The following is a 15,029-nucleotide window of genomic DNA, read 5'->3' on the forward strand; positions in this document are numbered from 1 at the left end:
TTCCCTTTACAAGTATCTAGGAGTCTCCCCCTTCAATCAAACCCTTTTTCCCCAATTTTCCAATAAGCCTCCAAGTCTTCAAGCATGCCCAGATCTCCATTCATTTGAGATGGATCCCCTCATCCCCTCAAGTTTGTTATCTTCATCCTTTCACATGCAAACTCCTAGTAAATATTCATTTTCTCTAATTCCTTACTACCCACTTGTTTTAAACAATCTATAATCTGGTTTCCAAGTTCATCATTCAAATGAAACTTCTCCCTCCAAGATTACCAATGACCTCTTGACAAATCCAAAGGCCTTTCTTCTGTCCTCACCCTTTTTAAACATTTTGTAATATATGAAAAGTATTAATATTTCTTTCTTCTGAATACTGTGTGCTCTATGTTTTATACATTGCTCTGTTCTAATTCTATGCTGACCAATCTTGCAATTTCTTGGTATGTTCTGGTTTAAGTTTTCACAAAAAGAGTAATATTGTTATGTTTTAGTTCTTTCAGTAGGGTGCTACTCTAATGATCAATGAACAAATATTCTGCATTATGAAAATCAATGGTTATGGTTACTGTTTTAGTTGATCTAGAAATTTTGATTCTTAATGTCTTCTTTTCCCTTTTTACAATATTCCACAACTATTACAGAAAAGAAGACCCTTTTAATATTTCTTTGATTTATAGGCTGACATGACCCTAGAATTCAACATCTACATGCCAACTTGCTACGATGATAAATCTCTTCCACCCTGTGGAATCAGTCTGTCACTGGATCATTTTCAAAGCATTTGCCACACTATAGAATCTTTCACAGATTATATTCATTATAGAGATAGCCTTTGAAAATGTAGTCTTGTCTTCATCATTACAGTAGGACTTTGTGGAGCTACTACCATTTATCAGTATTTCATACAACCTTAAATATAAGACTTTAAGGAATTTTAAGTTAATGTATTTCACCAATCTTTCTGTAGAGGTGTGGATCTGGAAACTGAGTAGATGCCCATCAAGTGGAAAATGGGTGAATAAATAATGGTGTAATAATGTAATGGATTATTATTGTTCCATAAGAAATGATGAACAAGATGGTTTCAGAAAAGCCTGGGAAAACTTACATGAACTAATGCTGAGTGACGTGAGTAGAACCAGGAAACACTGTAGCAACAACAAGACTGTGTGATGATCAACTATGAGTGATTTAGCTCTTCTCAGCAATGAGGTGATCTAAGATGATTCCAATAGACTTGAAATGGAAAATGCTATCCACATTCAGAGGGAGAACTACAGAGACTGAATGCAGATCCTTTTTGTTTGTATGTTTGCTTTTTCTTTCTCGCTTTTCTCTTTTGTTCTGATTTTTCTTTCACAACATGACAAATATAGAAATACATTTAAAATTAAATTATTTTACATGTATAACCTATATCAGATTGTTTGCTGTCTTAGGTAGAGGGGAGAGAGAAAAAAATTTAGAATACATACTCTTTAAAAAAATATGATGAAAACTATACTCCTGAAGGGAAAAAAAGAAAATAATTCCTTAAAAATTAGGAAATGGGCACCCAGAAGCTAATGATACCATAACACTCCAAAAAACCCAATAAAACTGTCAAAAGAATGAAAAGCTAGAAGAAAATGTAAACTATCTCAATGGAAAAACAACTGACCAGGAAAACAGATACAGGAGAGATCATGTAAGAATTTTTAGACTACATGAAAGCCATTATCAGAAAAAGAATCTAGAAATCATGCTTCGAGAAGGCATCAAGGAAAACTGTCCTGATATCCTAGAATCAGACGGTAAAACAGAAACTGAAAGCATCCAATGATTACTTTTTGAAAGAGATCCCAAAATGGAAATTTTCCCAGGAATACTGCAGCAAAATTCTAGAGCTCTGGGTCAAGGAGAAAATTCTGCAGGATGCCAAAAATAACAGTGCAAATATCATGAAACATAATCAGGATAAACAGGATTTAGCAGCATTAACATTAAAAGATCAGAGGGTTTGGAAGATGATATTCCAGAGAGCAAAGGAGCTATGATTACCAAAAATTACCAACCAAATCAGTATAATCCTTCAGTGGGAAAAAAATATACTAAAAAAATAGAGGACTTTCAAGCATTTCTGATGAAAAAAAAAAACAAAACTAAAGAGAAAACTTAACTTTCAAATATAAGTCCACAAGAAACAGAAAAAGGTAAATAGAAAAGAGAAATCATAAGGGATTCAATGAGATTAAGTTGTTTATAATTCTACATGACAAAATGATACTTGTAACTCCTAAAACCCTTCTCATTATTAGGGCAGAAAGGAGTATACATATATAGAGGACACAATTTTGAGTTGACTCTGATGGGATGATGTCTAAAAAAAAAAATTAAGGCATGATAAGAAAGATGTATTAGGAGAAGGGGGAAAAGTAAAGAAAGATGTAGAATAGAGTTAGTTATTTGTTTCACATGAAAAAGGCAGGAAAAAACTTTTACACTGCAGGTTAATGTAGGAGTGGGGGGTGATGGACAATTCTTGAACTTTATTCTCATCAGAAGTGACTCAAAGAAAATAGACACTCAGTTGAGTACAGAAATCAATGTTATTTTACCTTTACAGAAGCAGAAGGGAAAAGAGAAGGGGAAGGGCTGAAAGGACTGCCAAAATAAAGGAGAGAGTGGTTAGAAAGTAAAACACTTTGGAGAAGTGACAGAAAAGAAAGGAGAGGGGAAAGAGAAACAGAGAGAAAGGGGAAAATAGGATGGAGGGAAATAGACAATTAGTAATTGATAAATATGGAAAAAAGCCTTTACAGCAAGTTTCTTTGACAAAGGTCTCATTTCTCAAATATATGTAGAACGGAGTCAAATTTATAAGAACACAAATTATTCCCCAATTGATAAATGGTCAGAGGATATGAATAGGCAGTTTTCAGTGAAGAAATCAAAGCTATCTATAGTCATATTAAAAAAAAAAACCCTCTAATCACTACTGATTAGAGAAATGCATATTAAAACAACCACCTTACATCAGAGGGTAAATTGGGATACTACAGCACATTATTGGAACTATGAGCTGACAATCATTCTGGAGAGCAATTTGGAACTAAGCTCAAGGGGCTATAAAACCATGCACATCTTTTGACCCAGCAAATACCATTCCTAGTTCTGTATCCCAAAGAGATCAAAAAAGAAAAAAAAAAAAAAAGCCCAAATGAAAAAGGATCTAAATACATAAATCCATTTTAAATTGGAACACAAATAAGCAAAATAATAAATTGTTTATTTTTATACTTTAATTCCCAAATGATACTAATAATTAAAAATTTCCATCTTGATTCCTGTATTCCCCAAGAAGCACTACATCATCATACCCTGAAATATGTTGCTTTATCACTGTTTGCTAATTGTTTCTAATGTTTTCTCTCCCAAATAAGATTGCTGCTCCTTTAAAATAAAGCCTGCTTTCTATATCCATCATAATATCTGGAATACAACGATGCACACACAACAGAAACACACTGACTTTTCAAACAAGATTCTTGCTGACATATGGTTTTAGGGTCAATCTAACCACGGAATTGTTAAGAGTTCCAAGAGACTGTAGGTCACCTAGGCTAACCCATACTCAAAAGAAATCCCCAAGATGATAGGTCTGAGAGGCTGTCAGAAGCATTCTTTGTTTTTTTTTTTGTTTTTTTTTAACACTTCCTACTCCTCCGCCCCTCCACCCCAGCACACATAACATTATCACATTCTTTAATACCTCAAAAGATATCTGAAGTGTCATTACTGATACAATTATTTCTTCCATTAACATAGACTGAAACTTCATCTATGTCTTAGTATTTTAGACAATTTCCTGAGTTGTGTATCACCAAAAAAAAAATCAACCTTTCAGTGTTGAGTCCTGTCCATAGTTAATTAGGTTATAGTGCACTGACAAAGCCATAATCAAAGTTTTTTTTCATTTGGTAGGGAAGACCAGAGTTTGTACTTTGCTAGCAGTTTTCAAGAGGCCAGTGTTTTTTCCAAATCAAGAGGAATCAATGACACTTTAAAAGGTTAATCTTTCTAAAACACTGCTTATCGCTCCCCTGTTCAAAAACCTTCAGAAACTCCTAGATATCTATAATGGCCCAAACTATTTTATTTGCTTTAAGATCCTCTAAAATTCATTTGCAACCCATTTCCCCAACTTCATCTCTTGCTACCTTCATATTTCTAATTCCAAGATGTGGCTTCTCTTGCTGCCTCTGCCCAGAATGACTTTTCCCTCTCTTTTCTTCCCTACTGTCTGACCAACTGTTTATGTTACTGGCTCTAACAGCAACACCTATGTCCAGCATTCACTGATCACTTCAGCTCCAGTGGTTTCTCCTTCCTAACCAATAGCACTTGTTTTCTAAATTCTGTAACATTCACTTAGTATTTATTGTGTATCACGAGGCAATAAAAGCTTTGATTCCAACGTAGTCAACCCCCTCACTTTACAGAAAGTGAAACCTGGAGAGGTAAAAATACTTGATTACAGTCACATAACTACTTAATGTCAGAACCAGCACTGGAATTATGGCCTCAGTCAAAATATACTTTCTACCACATCCTAATTATCCACCATCTTTTTAGTTAGATATCTCACCACCACTCCCACTAAGCCAGTGAGATCTTCGAGGATAAATTCCCCATTTCCCTTAATTGGCCCTGAGGGCCAACTTCTTAGTCATTGAGACCAGAGACATCAAACACAAAACTTCAGTATAGTCAGAATCAGATTAAAATGTCATAGGGAAATATTTAACAGAACAAACAAAAAATACAAAAAGCCAACATTACATTTTAAAATTAAGCCAATGGATGGCCCACTGGGATCCTCACATGGAAACCAATGGCCCCGTTTCCATCTGAGTTTGACATCAGGGATTTGGAGAACAAGGGAAAATGAAGGCAGACAAGTATCTCAGGCACATCATTGGGGGCCCAGAGTTCCCTGTTCAACTGCATTCAAATGCATCCTGAAAAGTCTCTAATGTTTGCTTGAGTCCCAGTTTCCAAATAATAAGTTAAAAATTCTACATCATTAGTGAAAAAAGTTATCTCTAAGACAATGAGATTTCAAGCTTTGGGCCTGGAATCCCTTTTTCAACATAGACAATATCCTATATAAAAAAAACAAGTTTTTCCTTCCCCTATGTCATTGTGCCTTAAATTCTTATGTCTAAAACACTCAGAGTCTTTTTCTGCACTTGTATTAGATTAAACTTTTACAATTGTCTGGCTAGTTATTAATTACTTTATCATACTCTTTCGAGATATTAAGAAAAGGGGGAAAGGGCTCTCCAGTGTGACAGAATAATTCTAGAGTCAGTTCCTTGAACTCAAGCATAATCTATGGATGTTACATACCCAAGTCATCACTTAACATCTAATTTTGGCCTGGACCCGAGTATGAATGCACCACAAATGTGGCCAAAACTTAATATCTTATGCAAACACAAAATTCGATAGTATTCTATCTATATAGTGTTCTTTGCCTCAGTTTACTTATTTATGCTGGGTTGCTGTTATAAAACAAAATATAATTACATTTACAAATTCTAATAAGTCCATTTATTTTAAAGAATACCAAAAGCAATTTCATCCCACTGCCACAAAATAATTTTAGACAGTATTACTGGAATTCAGGGGATGTGATTTTTAAATCCATACATCTTAAGAAATATATAAATTTTATTAAGATAAAACAATTGTTATTCCATGGGTTGATTCTAAAAATTGGGTGGAGATAGAGAAGAACAGGCAAATTAAACACAAAACTTCCCACTTAACATTTACATTACTGAGTACCTATCATATGCATGGGATAACAAGCTGAGAAGTTCCAATGAACAGAACTAATTTTTTAGGTAGCTAACTTTAAAACAGCTTCTAAAAGACCCTTCAGATAGCTGATAAGATTACCAATACACTCCCCGAACTGTTACTCACTTGACCCATCACAAACTATTCCTATCCTTTGGGATTTGTTTTAAGTAAGTTTTCAAAGACAAAAATAAAACCAAAAATTTTAAGAGTTTCTTGCCTTCCTAGACTAATAATGGGACCAATTTTTGCAAAGGCAGATTTGTAGAATAAGGGCAAGTGTCTTCTCTAGCATCTTCCTTCAGAGCTGACTCCTCAGACCTCAAAGGCTCTTCAATCTTGGAATAGAAATGTAAATAAAAATTCTTTGGCAGCTACCTGATACTCAAGAACCTCCACTTGAAAGTGGTATCTGAACTGTAATTAAATTAATCAGAAGTTGCGGTTGTAGCTTTCTTGGAAATGACCCACATACCCTTGGCACACCAGCGTATGTACTTTCACTGTGTACAGAGCAAAGAAGAAACCCTCAACACTGATACTAATCCAAATTACTCCCCAGCTCCTCCCAGAACACAGTCGTGCTCACAAGGGGTGATGCAATATACAATATATTTATAATTAAATACATTTAATTTACCTTTCTTTCTTTTAATAGCTTCTTATAGCCATTTGATCCCAGGGATAGTAAAGTAATAACAACATCTAAAGATGGGGAAGCTGAGGCTCTTCCTGAAATAATAAAAGACAGGTTACTCTCATAAAAAGGTTATGTTCTGGGAAGAAAAGTTATCACTGGAGCAAAACAAATGCAATTTCTTCTGAAGGACAATTAACTTATTTACCTGGATACATCTTGCTGATTTCTTGAACGAAGGCATCACTGAAGCCAGCAATGATAGCACCACCTACTGGAACCATAAAATTTTTGTCCAAGCTCTGAACGAAAGCATCTATTCTACCTACTCGAGCACCCTAAAATCAAACAACATGAAATAATAGATATTTAATGTTAGTCTACCATCAGATGTACAAAACTGAAATTAAAAAATACCAAGGAATCTGAACAAATTAAATGAAGTTAAAACAAAATACTGTTTTCTTACAAGCTTAATTCTACATAAATATTAATCTTTTTTCTTCATAAACCAACTTTAACTTTTAGAAAAAGTAAAGCAATACAGAAACATGAACTTTAGTCTTAGTACTTTAATTAAAAGCTATAATTTTGCCACGGTATAGAATCACTTACATTTTTATACATTCACAAATGTTTACCATCCATTAAGTCAATAGATATATAGATTTATTCTCATCATTTCTCTTGGAATTATGGGAATATAGAAAGAATAAAAACTTCCCATCCTCAAATATACTTCAGTTTAGTTTAGCTAGAAAGCTCATTTCTGGAATCAGTCTCACCTGCCCAAAGGCATAAGATGGCACGCCAAATTTGGGGAAGGCAGCTTGGGCTAGAAGGTAGAGTACATGTTTGAGAACAATAAAAAGAATCTTGGGAAAGATAGTTTGGAGCCAGACTGAGAAAAGTCTTAAATGCTATTAACAAATGTTCAACTGAATAATAAAAGATGCAAATAGAATTTGAAATGTGGTTCAGAGAAGTCTAAGATTGGACTGGCTGATAGTATAATCAAGAGAACATTTCATGTAGGTTTAACACCATCAACTAATGTAAAGAAATAAGAATGAGCAGCACACATATAGTAGAAGAGTAACTCAAGTAGAAGATTCATGCTTCCCCACTCTGGCTAGAAAAACAGAGAACACCAAGAGGAAATGTCTCAAGAACAAAGGCTGAGGAGATAGCACAGGACCTGTAGGGTCTAGGTTTAAAAACAAAACCAAAAAACAGAACATATATGGAAAGTAAAGCCATTCTCAGTGTTTAAAAATCAATGTTCACGTTCTATGACTTCCAACTCTCAGTTTTATTTAGAATGAATCTTTTGGGAGCTGAGGGGAGAGGGGAGGGAGAAATCAGAGTTAAGTGACTTGCGGAGAGTCACACAGCTTCATGAATCTGAGTCACATTTGAACTCAGGTCCTCCTGGCCAGTGCTGTATCCACTGCGCCATCTAGCTGACCCAGATGAATCTTAACAACAGCTAATATTCCAATACAGTTCAACATTAATCTCAGTCCAAGTAGAAAGTACTGTGCAACAGTCACTGGCCTTTCAAAGCACTCATCCAAGCCTTAAGACTAAGTACCAATCATATTTTTTAGGCCTAAGGAAATCACTGTCCATTAAGATTCAGGATGACTACACAGATTCCAAAGAAGATCCACAATTATCCATTTGGATAATGGATTATCCTGGTGACGTTCCTGGTGAACTGATATTTCTGATTTATATGACTTACTTTAAACCCCAAGTTTTGCTTTACCTATGACTAATGCAAAACAAAACAAGACAAAACTTTAACCCTAAGATCAAGCAAAGAAATTGATCTGGGTTCTGTTTTTTAAATTCTAAAAGTAATTCTCTGTATAATCACCTGTCAAATTATTTTAAATTTATTAAATCTAATTTCTAATAAATGCTTTCAAATGAAAATTTAAAAGACAATTAAGTCCTAGTGAACACTAAAAAACTTATAAATGGGAAATATAAAATTAAGTTTTATTCAATCTATGCTTGTTGGTCTATACAACCTATGCTTATCTTAATATGTTTCCATCACCTCATTTGATAAACAATACTCTCAAGTTCTGTTCAGACAGATTTTTCTTTATTTGCATCCACATCTTTCCTATCTGCATTCACAATTCTCATAAATATACATATTTTAACCTATAGTTCCACATCTGCTCTTTAAAACATTTGGGAAAAACACAGGAAATATACTTTGCTTATATGGAAAATGTTTTCTTTTAATGCTGTTTCCTTTTGTTTCTCTTCTAGACTGTCCTTCTTCATTTTTATAGATTTGAATTTCCAACCCAATGTCCTTCCATTTGTTTCTTTGATGTGACTAATTCCAAATTTTCTATTGTATTAATAAATTGTATTTTTCCAATAATTCAGCGGCACATTGCATAAATTCTGTTTTCACAATTCTCCTTTCTCTTTTAAATTACTCAGGAATGGTTTGTAGTTGTGGTTCCATGCTCTAATAAAAATACAAAGAACTAAAAGGAAAAGGATCTATTTGTATCAGGGTATTATAACAGCTCTTTTTGAGGTGGCAAAGAGTTGGAACAAGGATATTCATCCACCTCACCAGAGGTTGAATCATTTCCCCTTGTTTTGCAGTATGTATTTATAAATGCTGAACTCATTTACCAGATTGAGAAGCAGTATTTCTTCATCTATTATGTCTTTCTTGTTGGCTTATCTACCTCTGTTCATGGTCTTTTGAGTTAGGATCTTTGGTATTTTCAGCCTTTTTTGCTCTTATTTTCCCTTATTCTTCACTTTTTGACTCTCTTCCCTATGATAATGATCTCTCTGGGGGGCTGAATTTCCAAGTGCCTCAGCCCTCTTCTACTCTTGGCAATTCATATTTTACCATCCTTGGTCTCTGCTTCAAGTGCCTTTTGGGGGGGGAAAGAATTAGCCCCAGTTAGATGCTGGATGTTATCTCTCAGCCCCCCCACCCCCCCCAAAGAGTGTCCTGCCTAGTTCCCATCACCACTATTATGAGCCTGGGCCAATTTCTGCTGTATGGATTTTTAAAATGCAGATCTCTGTGACACTGGGCAGAGGCAGGAATTAGAGCAGGGCTTCTTAAACATTTTCCACTCGTGACCCCTTCCTCACGAGTGGAAAATTACACCCGAGAAATTTTTTATATGATGCCAGGCATACGAGTATCCAAATCACACATTTGTTGATAATAAATCAATTTCACAAGCCTCATGTTCAGCTACGAGATCCCAGACAAGGTTGCAACCCACAGTTTGAGAAGCTGAGGATTAGAGTACAGAGGAGCTCGATTGCCAGCCCAGACCAAAGTCTTGTCCTGCTCCCTCTGTGCTGTATATGTATAAGTTCATATATATGTAAATGAATTCTTTAATTTCTTTGGAGTTTAGTTGTATTGCTAGATCAAAGAGGATTCATAGTAAAGTGACTTGGGGGACTGGTTCCAAATTGCTTCCTAGAATGGTTGGATACATTTAGAACCCTGCTGGCTACCATGACTTCAGCTCTTTTTTGGAACTTGGAACGCGGACCTCCAGGCCCTGCAAAGTGAGGGAGTTGGGTCTAGGGGGCTTTAAGCCCATGAGCTGGGTCAGTCTGAGCAGCTTGCTGCTGAGGGGAGGCAAGTTAAAAGCTGCCTTCTTTGGGTTCTTGGTGATCTAGACCAGAGCCATCAGACATGTGCCCCTGGCCCACAGCATGCCTGAGTGCGGCCAAAACCAGACAAAGTAAATAAAACCAACTAGATAACATATAAATATCCTATGATGCACCTAGTTATATAATGCATAGAACATAATGATATATACATTTAAATGACCCCTGTTTCTATTTGAGTTTAAAACTGCTCTCCTAAGCCAATGAGACAGCTAAGATTGCTTTATCTGATACATGATTTCTGTTTTGGAGTTTATGAAGATCAGAGGAAATGTCTAGTCTTGTGGGTCACATGCTCTGTAAGTCCAACATGAGATACAAAAGCTACTCTGAGTACTAAAAACACTATAACTTGCTCCTTTAAATCTCTTAACTTCCTTTGTAAACTCCTATTTTTGATTACCCCAAAGCTCAAGCTAACTGGGGACAAATCCCACCAGTTGCAAAATGAAGAGAAAAAGCAACAGACTCAAAGAATTTGTAAAACAAAGAGCTAAAAATTGTTCCAAGTGTTGATGTCAGGGTAACATTTTCACAATCTCAGGCTACTAAATATTTCTTAAGATGTCCCAAAAGAAAAAGACCATATTATAAGCAGGAAAGCCAAGAAGTAATGCCCTAGTAAGCAAAACTTTATACCAGCATTCCCATTCTTTCCTCATAAAGATAAATCTATAACTATGAAAAAACAGACTGAGGTCAACATATTTCAGATGAAGAATGTATTGGCAGATGGTCTAAGGTCTAGAAACAGTTGCTATTAGGTACCTGAACCTCAATTCACAGCTTGAGGTCGTAAGACTGTCAATAAGAAGGCATATGCTGGAAAAATGAAGGTGTTTGAAGGTAACACAGAGTTACAGAATAGAACTGTGGAGACCATTTCTGTCAGCCCTTTCATTTAATAGCTATGGAACAGACACAGAGAGCTTAAGCACTGTCCAAAATCATCATAGTCAGAACGTGGCAAGGCTACAATTTGAGTCAGTCATCTAATTCTAAGTTAAATGCCTATTTTCTCTGAGGTAAAACATAAATAATTTCTCCTTGCATTGTACTGAGATGGACGTAAGAGGTAGGAACTGTATTTCTCCCCATTCTAAATATATAAAGGAAAATGAGCTCTAGGTATCCCTCTGAAAGAATAAAATTGATGCTTCTAAGTGTTTTCAATTCCTCCTTCTCTATGACCTTATTCTAGTGGAGGGATTTGCGTGTGGTCAATCTGGGCCATGGAGTAATCAAAAATAGAAGTTTAAAGGAAATTAAAGATTTCAAGAACTAGATGATCGCTTCTTCAGTGCTCTGTTCCCAATGCCATGTAGTTGTTGGGTTTTTGAGTTCTCAATAGCTTTTATGCCTTTTTATACCTAGCCTCTACACTCTCAAAGTGCAGATTTTTTCAGAAATGGTATTCTAAGCTTTGGTGATTAACATGTATATACACTCCAAAACTTTCCTGTTTTTAAAAGATAATAAACTTTATTATACTTTAAAATTTAATTTTTAATTAAAACTTTTTTTACCTGTTGTATAAGATGCATACACTTTGAAGATTGTACTCCATATGCATTGTTGACTATATGTGGAATATCATAATTAGCACAGATCACAGCCAGTTCTTCCAGTCTACAAATATAAAACATTAATTTAGTGAGTCACATGAAATACTGTAAAGTTATAGTATTCAAATTATTTTTTAACAGTATTCAGATCTCATGTTTATTGCAATAAAGCTACTGACCAACACAAACATCACTCAAATATATTGAAAATCATTTTGTTATTTTACAGCAACAAAAAATTTTTCAATTCAAGTAATGGTATCAGGTGATAAAAGGCGGCATATATTTAGAAAATTTTAATGTAATTGTCTAAAATACTAAAAAAAGACAAATTTTAACCTGTGTCAAATTAGTGAAGCATTTTAAAATTTCTATTTATTTATATTGAAATAAAAAATTAAGAGGTGAATTGTCATGACCAAGAAATCAAATTTGCCAGTTACAAATTATAAAATGTTTTTTTTAAAACTTATCTTTATATGTTGGTACCAACATTTAAAGTTTTTAGATAGTTAAGATACTGCGGACACTTTAAAGATAATGCCATTTCAACTCTAAATCTAAAATGATGCTGCTGAGAGTTTATAGCGAGGAGTTGATAACCTATGAAAAAGTTTTTTTTTTTTTTAAATCTATGAAAAAGTTAATGATTTTAGACCAAAAGCTAATACCAATATACTCTTGTCCATAATTCAAAACAACTTCTGCTATTATTTAGAACACTTGTTAACTCTATGAACTTAATATAAGATTTTTTTTTTTTGCTAATGTGAAGTATTTTAAAATCTATAATATTGTATTAATGCCATTTTGGCCAAAATTAATGCAAATACAGTATTTGTTTCATTGGTGTTATTAAGAGGAGTATAGTTTGGCAGGAGAGTTAATATGTATAAAGGAGACCAATATGAGTTAAGACTGAAAATGCTGCAAGTTATATACAGAGAGTGCTTTAAATGCGAGGAAAAACAGTCTGTGAAATCATTTTGGTTATTGTATAAATAACTCTTTTTACAGTATGTGTTCTTTTTTAAAACTAAAAAAAAATTATAATACTGCTATATCCATAATTTTCAAATGGCCTACTTGAATTTCTGTTAAATGAGAACATTTCAGTATTAATTTTTAAAAATAAAATCTATAAACAATTTTAAACAACTCTTTCTCACATGAACAATTAAAGGGAAGTAGTCTTTAAACACATTATAAGTCCTAGAAAACAAAGTAGTTTATTTTTAAACTATCATAAAAATTAAGAAAAAAATGAAAATAGTTCCTAGAATTCTGTTTCTAGAATAGAATAATCTTATTGTAGAGACTACAATAATACAAAAATATTATTAGAGAGAATTAAGTGATTTTAGACAACTTGAAGCAGACGTCCAGTAATCATCTCAATCTCAATATGTCCAAAACTAAACAATATTTTTACCCTAACCCCAACCTTCATTATTCCCAAGAGGGCAACACTATCTTTTCAGTCCGTAGGGCTCAAAGCTTAGAAATCATCTTATCTATACTCTTCAATTATTTCTCACCTCCCTATATTCAAACTGATAACAAGATTTACTGATTTTACCTCTGCAACATCTCTCCAACATGCCCCCTTTTCTACCACTCCAGCATAGAACCTCATCACTACACACATGACTAGCACAGTCTGCTGGTGGATATGTCAACCTCAAAATCTTTTCCCCACTGCAATCCATCCTCCATTCAGCCACTCATATATAGGCCCAATCACTCCCCTACTCAGTGAACTCCACTGTCTCCAGGAGCATATAAAACAGGGATCCTCAAACTTTTTAAATAGGGGGCCAGTTCACTGTCCCTCAGACTGTTGGAAGGCTGGACTATAGTAAAAACAAAAACTTTATTTTGTGGGCCTTTAAATAAAGAAACTTCATAACCCTGGATGAGGGGGATAAACGTTCTCAGCTGCTGCATCTGGCCCATGGGCCGTAGTTTGAGGATCCCTGATATAAAGTATGCTTTGTTAGGCAGTCAAAGCCCTTTGTAATTTAGCCTTCTCTTATCTATCCAATTTTATTCACTTCTCTGAGACACAGTCTTTGATTCATTTTCTTCTATTTTTTTTCTTTTGATTTTGATTGTTTCTTGATGTTTCATGGAGTCATTCATTAACTTTCACTTGCCCAATTCTAATTTTAAGGAATTATTTTCTTCGGTAAATTTTTGTACCTTCTTTTCTATCTGGCCAATTCTGATTTTTAAGGAGTTCTTGTCAGTGGATTTTTGTGCCTCTTTTCCCATGTGGTCTAATCTGCTTCTTTTCTTTAGTGAACTGTTGTTTCTTTTACCATTAAGCTAATCCTGTTTTTTAAGGTTCTTTTTTGTGCCTCTTTTCATAATTATCTTATGTCATTCTCATTTCTTTTCCAATTTTTCCTCTCTTATTCTCATCTCTTTAATTCTTCCAGGAATTCTAGCTGATCTTGGGTCCAATTAACATTTTTCTTTGAGAATTTGTTTAAAGCTATTTTTACATTGTTATCATCATCTAAGTCTGCCTTGGTTTTCCTTGAATCCCTTGTAGCTTTTGATGGTTGGGTTCTTTTTTGCTGTTTTCTCTTATTCCTAGCTTATTTTTTTCACTTTCAACTTTATGTTCAAATTAGAATCTGCTCGGACCAGAAGATCAATATATACTTCAACAACAATACTATATGATGACCAGTTCTGATGGACCTGGCCATCCTCAGCAATGAGATCAACTAAATCATTTCCAATGGAGCAGTAATGAACTGAACCAGCTATGCCCAGAGAAAGAACTCTGGGAGATGACTAAAAACCATTACATTGAATTCCCAATCCCTATATTTATGCCTACCTGCATTTTTGACTTCCTTCACAAGCTAATTGTACAATATTTCAGAGTCTGATTCTTTTTGTACAGCAAAATAACGGTTTAGTCATGTATACTTATTGTGTATCTAATTTATATTTAAATATATTTAACATCTACTGGTCATCCTGCCATCTGGGGGAGGGGGTGGGGGGTAAGAGGTGAAAAATTGGAACAAGAGGTTTGGCAATTGTTAATGCTGTAAAGTTACCTAGACATATAACTTGTAAATAAAAGGCTATTAAATAAAATTTAAAAAAAAAAATTAGAATCTGCTCACCTGGGAATGAGGAGGCATTATCCCAACCTTCAGGTTTTCCCATGCTTCCACAGTTAGTTTGGGGGGTTTGCAAGTTTTTGGTGCTTTCAAAATGGTGATATCATAGGAAAGAGGTAATGATTGCTCTCCTGATCTATATTCTTGTAT

The 15,029-nt window shown here is 34.5% G+C and overlaps 1 protein-coding gene across 3 annotated transcripts in view; it reads right to left on the reverse strand.

Moving 5' to 3' along the window:
- SEPSECS (Sep (O-phosphoserine) tRNA:Sec (selenocysteine) tRNA synthase) overlaps positions 1-15,029 on the reverse strand; it is a 54,239-nt gene that overhangs the window by 15,818 nt on the left and 23,392 nt on the right. For all 3 annotated transcript variants that reach the window (XM_031943054.1, XM_031943056.1, XM_031943055.1), the window contains 3 exons: positions 11,698-11,800; positions 6,693-6,822; positions 6,488-6,579 (listed from right to left, as the gene is read on the reverse strand). In XM_031943054.1, coding sequence (XP_031798914.1) covers positions 6,488-6,579; positions 6,693-6,822; positions 11,698-11,800 — 325 coding nt within the window. The remainder of the gene's footprint in view (positions 1-6,487; positions 6,580-6,692; positions 6,823-11,697; positions 11,801-15,029) is intronic.

This window comes from Sarcophilus harrisii, chromosome 6, assembly GCF_902635505.1.
Source record: "Sarcophilus harrisii chromosome 6, mSarHar1.11, whole genome shotgun sequence".
NCBI classification, from domain to species: domain Eukaryota; kingdom Metazoa; phylum Chordata; class Mammalia; order Dasyuromorphia; family Dasyuridae; genus Sarcophilus; species Sarcophilus harrisii.